Genomic DNA, 6444 nt, shown 5'->3' with positions numbered 1-6444 from the left:
TAAGTGAACAGCCAATGCATGTATATCATAAAGCTATTCAAACATTTATCAAGAGAAATTGAATGATCCACTCACACACGGTACATAGCACAAATATTCATTACTGATTAACGATTTGGTTGAAGATTTTGTGAATTAAATTATTTAATTAACGAAATCCGGGGCTATTATTATATCCGGATTTTTAGACATGACAGAATGTGTTCCAGGAATGGACAAGTAGCAATGCGAGGGACAGGTCTAGACAGGAAGATTAAGCAGGCGTCATGCACAACAACGAACACAACACCAACAACGAGAAGAACCATAAGACTCAGTCAAGCAGTAGTCTGAATTTAAAGGAGAATCAGTGAAGTATTACAGCAAAGATAGCAATTATAAAAGGAGGAGAGGTTGGAGAAAAAGAAGGAAACAAACTAGAGGATAATGGAGGGCTAATTTAAACACAGGGGGATATAAGCATGCAGCAAGGCAACACACAGAGGACAACTGGGGCTCATCTTCTTCATTAAGAAGAACAACTCGCAATACGCTAGAACATACCATCCGAGTACCAAACATTAAAAACATTTTGATAGCATTAAGTTTAGCATGTGATCAAGGCAATGTATCATGTAAAATTCTTTGTAATCAACCTCAAATATCCAGTGGATCACATTTAGGTTGGGGAATCAATCTCATCCGCGGTTTTTTCCCATTCACGGGTTTTCCGCGTCACCAATTCTTCGTGTTATTTTCGTTTACATTATTCTTAGTTTAGTTGCATTACACGATTAACAAATACAGCCAATCTTAGCATTTAACCTGCAAATTTCGGTAAAAACAGACTACAAACTATTATCACATGAAAGAAATTTTCTACTTATTGACCTAAATAAAGTAGGCGCAGCTGAACTACAAAAATAAGCATTAGTCTATAATTAATAGATATATTCGCATAAAATTGTTTCAGATGTGAATCTCATTTTTCATGAAGTATAGACATCCTAGTACATGTAACCTTCATGAGATGCAACTACAATTAGCTACTTGCCGATTAATAGTTGTACATGGTCAATAACAGAGATTTGCAACTTAAAAATAACTAAATTTGCAACCCTGCGGTGGTGCTTGATGTGGAGGAGAATGAGCCAGTCCTGGGTGAAGGTGGAAGGAGTGCAAGAAGAAGCTTTTCAGGGCATCTCTATGAACAACCTCTTCGCAGCAATATGATGTAGTCTAATGTCCTTCGGGTTCTGCAGCAGCATTGAGCAGTCATCTCTATTTCAATTCTAGTAGTATATAGTTGCTCGAATGCATCTCTATCTATGTTGCTCTTTAGTAGATTTATTTAAGTAGCTCTACGGCAATAAGTTAGGTATAAGTTTGGGTCAGCTCCTTCAGGAGCTTCTGTTTCAGTTATCTTTGCCTTTGCTGCTGTATGGCTTGTTTGAATGCTTAATAAATAAATTCTTAATTATCAAAAAAAAACTTAAAAATTACTTTTTTTGCTAGGTCTATGAAATTTCTGTTCTTGCTCATGGGGTTCAGCTGACATAAAAAAATATGAAATTAGGAAAATCGCACATCCCGAAGATTTGTAACTTAATCAAGGATATCTCCTCACAAACGCAAAATGGGTGTGGGTGTGTTTAACTATCAAAAAAATTAAAAAAAATTGTAATTAATTTTCACTTTGAGTTTGAGGCATGACCCAAACAGTTCTAAAACACTACATTTGTTAAACATTTTATTTTTGTAGTAATTGGTTTTGTTTAAAAATTTGTATATAGATGAATACTCTAAATGGTAAGACGAGATCCACATCCCGAAAGTCATTTGAGGTGAGATTACAAATAGAAATTAAGGGGATTTGCATAGCATGCATCAGTTGGAGTTAAGGAGCTGGCTGGCATACCAAGTCTCCAGGAGGGCGCAGAAATCCAGACCAGGTCGAGTTCTAAATTGTCAAGTTTGAGCTTGATCCTTTATGTAGTTAAAATATGATGCACACGTTTGCCTCTCGTATAGATAGTCCGATTTCGAACTTAATAAACCAAGTTTATTAAAGTTCAATCTATTGTATATTTGTATTGTAAAAGAAATATTTATCCTGAGAATCAAGCCAATTTTGAGCCAAATGTGATACTCAAATTTTGAGCCATAATCAATCATATGTCCAAATGGACTCAAATTTCTTCTCGAGCGCAAATGGTTGTTCAAATTCCAATCGGAACATGCTCAAATTGAATTATAACCTCCTATATGCAGAGTAAGGGAGATTCTGAGAAAGGTTCATCCATATGACACAACCCGATACTGTGCACCAGCTGTCATGTCATTTACAATAAGAGTAAAACTAGAGCAAGGATAACAAACTTCAATAGAAGGAAACTAGGAAAGGGCTAGGGTTAAAACGTAAGGGTCTAAAAAAATTATCTGCATACTATTTGCACATCATGCCATACCACATCAGTTACAATGGACTCATATGTGAGGACAAGAAAATAAAAACTTGCTAGTTGCTCGATCTCTTCCGCCTCAGATAAAATCATTCAACATACTTGTTATAATACTTCAATACATCAAAGATTTTATTTTATCACTACAATGAAAGTTTTAAAATTTAAAAGCTATTCCTCTCCCATAAATATTAAAGCAAACTAATCAAATAAGCCGATTAACACATTAGAAGGTAAAATGTCCCGACTTCTATCCCTACTCTAAGATTCTGACTGTTAAAAGAACAATATATAAGAATTTTGAAAGATGATAAAGAACTGGATAACTAGATTAAATATTTGGGAAAAGCTCATAGAGATGCCACCACCATCTAAAAAATCAATCTCTAATATTAATGATCAACGTTGAAAACCTATGTAAACCAAAAGTTTAAGCTGTCAAGACACTAATTTAGAGTACTTCTAGGGAAAAACAAATATATTGCTATACGGCATATCAGAAGCACCACTCACTCCCTCTGGTAGCTATCGTCCCTGGCATAGCTTCCCATCCTTCCATGACTACGGCCATAACCTCTTCCCCTTCGTCCACCTCGTGCTCCATCTCCTTCACCTGTCAACATACATTCATATTGAATTACAGTTCATAATGATTTGTCTAATTTAAAAACATATAGCAAAAATTGTGTCAAACATTGGGTTATGTCATAATGTTTACAGCATGACACGGATATTCATCTTTCCGCTGTTGTACAATTACTTATATTACCAGGCTAATAGCAAATGTCACAAAAAATTGAACTTAATATAGAATATAGAGTGCACAGATTAAAGCAAAATTAGAACACGGCTATAGCCGCCATCTAGGCCCCTGTTTTAGAAATTACTGATTTCTGACATATTCTACTGATAATCGGGACAATAACTAACATCATATATAGAATAAGGCCAATATGCATTGATTCTGATACCTTGATAGTTGCCTTGATAGTTTCCACGATTATTCCCCTCGTAGTTACCATTTCCACCTCTACTCCAACCTCGTCCTCTCCCTCTACCACGATACCCACCACGGCCTCGCCCATACATATCTAAAGTTTATAAGAGGGTTTAATATGATTCAATTAATAAAAAATTTGACTTTTACCAAGAAAGCAAGTTTCTGCATAATAACACACCTTCATCAGCTACATCATAACTTTGGTGAGCTTGTCTAGCAACAGGTTGCTGCTGATCCTGTCTCCTTGATTGCTGCTGATTATTGTTCTGCGGCCTTGACTGCAGCTGTTGCTGATAATAGTTCAGTGGCCTTGAGGATTGCTGTTGCTGATTGTTCTGTGGCCTTGAAGGCTGCTGTTGCTGATAATTGCTCTGCGGCTTCGAGGGCTGCTCTTGTTGATAATTGTTCTGCGGCCTAGAGGTGTGCTGTTGTTGGTAATTGTTTCGTGGCCGTTGCTGATAATTGTGTTGCCTTGGTGGCTGCTGCTGCTGATAAATGTGTTGTGTCCTTGATTGCTGTTGTTTCACTTGTTCTGCAGCAGCTGGAGCTTGATACCTATATACAATGATAAAGGTTACGAATTCAGATTTACAAAAGACCTCTCTTCTGTTGAACTTGCTTGCCAGTAACATCATGGAAGCACACTAAATTAAGAGCCAAGAAATCCATGAAGAAGTTCTAAAGTAACAAAAATATACTTTATGAATGACGCTAAAACAGATATGCACAAACTCTAAATCAAGCCCTTTTCAAACATTCATCTAGTTTTAGGGACAATAAAAATAATAGTAGAATGCAGTGTGCTTCATGTACGTTGACTACTAAAGTAAAATAAAGATTTACCCTGGTGAATTCTTGTTCAGCTCCTTTGTTGATAGGGTGATTGAAACCATTGAGACATTACGACTAGTCTCGACACTGCATTGTTCATAAGAATAAAAAATAATAAGAACATGCATTAAATTAATGTATTCGAGGAAAACATGTTTGAAACAAGATAGAATAATTAATACTTACGGCAGAAGACCTTCCTCAATAGGCTCATAGACATCCACTATTTTGACTGAACTGATGACAGTATCTTGGTGCAATTGGGGAATTCGCCTCTGTCCAGAATACATGCATTAAGCTAATTGCATACATGACAACGATGAGAGAGAAGGTTTTACTCAAATATGAAGATTAAACCAACCTTAATAATCTCTGTGATGGCTACCGCCTTGTTTATTGCTGGTCCCATTGCCTTGAGTACAATTTCACGTCCATCGTTCTCCTGAATGTTGAAAATAAATCATTATATAACTCCATTCCAAATGAGTTTGAGTTAAATGAAGATATATAATACCCAAATAAATTTTGAGGTCCTATGACTTGATTGAAAAAAATGTTACTTCCAATGCTTCGTTGATTTCAAAAGGAAATGAGCATAAATAGAAATATGTGATACTGCCAGATGCTAATTTGAGCCCTAGATTTATTAAATTCCACCGAAGTACAGACGGATAAAGAGACTATTGTGATAACTCAATGTCTACACCATCTAGCAAGAGGTATATAAGTCATCAGTAACAGCTATGAGCCTATGACCAAATATAAATTTATTATTACCAGCAAAGAAAATGTATTATAGTACTGCACAAGAGCATGATGAACATATAACAAGTAACAAAACTCCTTGCACGAGCTGAGACAACCAGTTAAGTCAGTCTGCTTAAAAGTAAAGTCACACGTTAACACTACTACTTCAAACTTCGAAGAGTATTATTAAGTCCTCGTCACAAGAAAAATGTCACTCCTAGCACAACTCCACAAGCATAAATAAACGGTACTACTTAAGAAACACACAGTTTGATATCCTCCAGTATAATATCAACCTCGTTAAAATCAAATATTTACACAGAGTGTATATATCGGTACACATATATTCCATCAATTAAAACACTAAACACAAGCAACAAAGTAATTAATCAAGTAAAGCATCTAATCTCGTACTACACAACTATTCTATAAATTAACCAGTAATTAAATAAGAACCGACACCGTATCTATCACTCTAATCTCTTAAACACAAAAATTCTCTAAATCGAATCACAAAACCTATCAATCAAGTAACTAATCAATTAATGAACAAACAACAAACATCGTTATCTATACAAATACAACTACAAAAATCATCTAAAACTAACCGATAACAAACACTGTATCACTCACTCTCATTGTCAACTACACAAATACTCCATACAGTATTCTATTAATTAACGAAGAATAAGCATCATTACACACACACACTAAACAACTTAACCAAACATTTGATTAATTACTAAGCATCATAACACACAAACTTAGACATACCTAATTATGCAAATATTCGATAAATTCTCAAAATAACAACCGTCATTACACACACACATTCTAACAATAAAAACTCAAATCATCACAAAACAGTAATCAAACAACACTATATCTATCTCTCAATAGCTACAACATACAACACAGATATTCTATAAATTCAAAAAAATAAAATAAAATAAAGTAATAATAATGATGATGAAATTAAACCTGAAGAAGGGAAGTAGCGTAGCTGATATAGTTGCGTACAAAGCCTTGCGAAGTGATTCGTATCTCATTCTCGTTAATCACGCTCTCCGCCTTTGTTTTCTGCACTTTTCTGTATCTATCCATGCTGCCTTTTTTCTTCTCAAATATAGATACACAAGCCTCTGTATGTATAGATTTACAAAAACCCTAATTTCTCAAACTGATAAACCCTGGTTTTTATAGATTTTTGTTCTGTTAAATTTTAGATAATGTGGGTGAATATTCATGTTTTGCTTCTAAGTTTGGGCCTTGTTTAAGCGACTAGGCCTGTTTTTTAGTTGTTTTTTTATTAACGGCCCAGTTTAAATTATTTAAAATTTTAACACCAAAATTAAAGATGCCAAAAAGAAACAAATACTTTAAGTTGTATTATGGAATTATTGAAATGGATTGATTTTATTTTCT

The 6444-nt window shown here is 34.8% G+C and overlaps 1 protein-coding gene across 2 annotated transcripts; it reads right to left on the bottom strand.

Annotated features, from left to right (window-relative positions):
* Nucleotides 1-2749: 2749 nt before the first annotated feature.
* LOC141688985 (uncharacterized) lies at nt 2750-6235 on the bottom strand. 2 transcript variants are annotated; one of them, XM_074493140.1, is made up of 7 exons: nt 6001-6235; nt 4634-4714; nt 4459-4547; nt 4285-4359; nt 3620-3996; nt 3425-3532; nt 2750-3054 (listed from the first exon to the last, which is right to left on the bottom strand). In XM_074493140.1, exons 1-7 carry the CDS (start codon nt 6121-6123, stop codon nt 2951-2953), a joined length of 957 nt encoding a protein of 318 aa, XP_074349241.1. In that variant the 5' UTR covers nt 6124-6235; the 3' UTR covers nt 2750-2950. The 2 variants fall into 2 exon arrangements, with proteins under 2 accessions (XP_074349241.1, XP_074349240.1); XM_074493139.1 differs by having other exon boundaries at nt 3413-3532; nt 6001-6233.
* Between the last annotated feature and the right edge of the window lie 209 nt (nt 6236-6444).

The sequence above is a fragment of the Apium graveolens genome, chromosome 10 (genome assembly GCF_009905375.1).
Source record: "Apium graveolens cultivar Ventura chromosome 10, ASM990537v1, whole genome shotgun sequence".
Classification (NCBI taxonomy): domain Eukaryota; kingdom Viridiplantae; phylum Streptophyta; class Magnoliopsida; order Apiales; family Apiaceae; genus Apium; species Apium graveolens.
The sequence above is the reverse complement of the archived record's forward strand: the minus strand, read 5'-3'. Positions and strand labels throughout refer to the sequence as shown.

Excerpts from the sequence above, each read along its gene's own strand:
- LOC141688985 (XM_074493139.1), bottom strand. The coding sequence starts at position 6,123 with ATGGATAGATACAGAAAAGTGCAGAAAACAAAGGCGGAGAGCGTGATT. Across the intron at positions 4,715-6,000 it reads ACGCTACTTCCCTTCTTCAG|GAGAACGATGGACGTGAAAT; the intron begins GTTTAATTTCAT and ends TTCAACATTCAG. Across the intron at positions 3,533-3,619 it reads TTATGATGTAGCTGATGAAG|ATATGTATGGGCGAGGCCGT; the intron begins GTGTGTTATTAT and ends TATAAACTTTAG.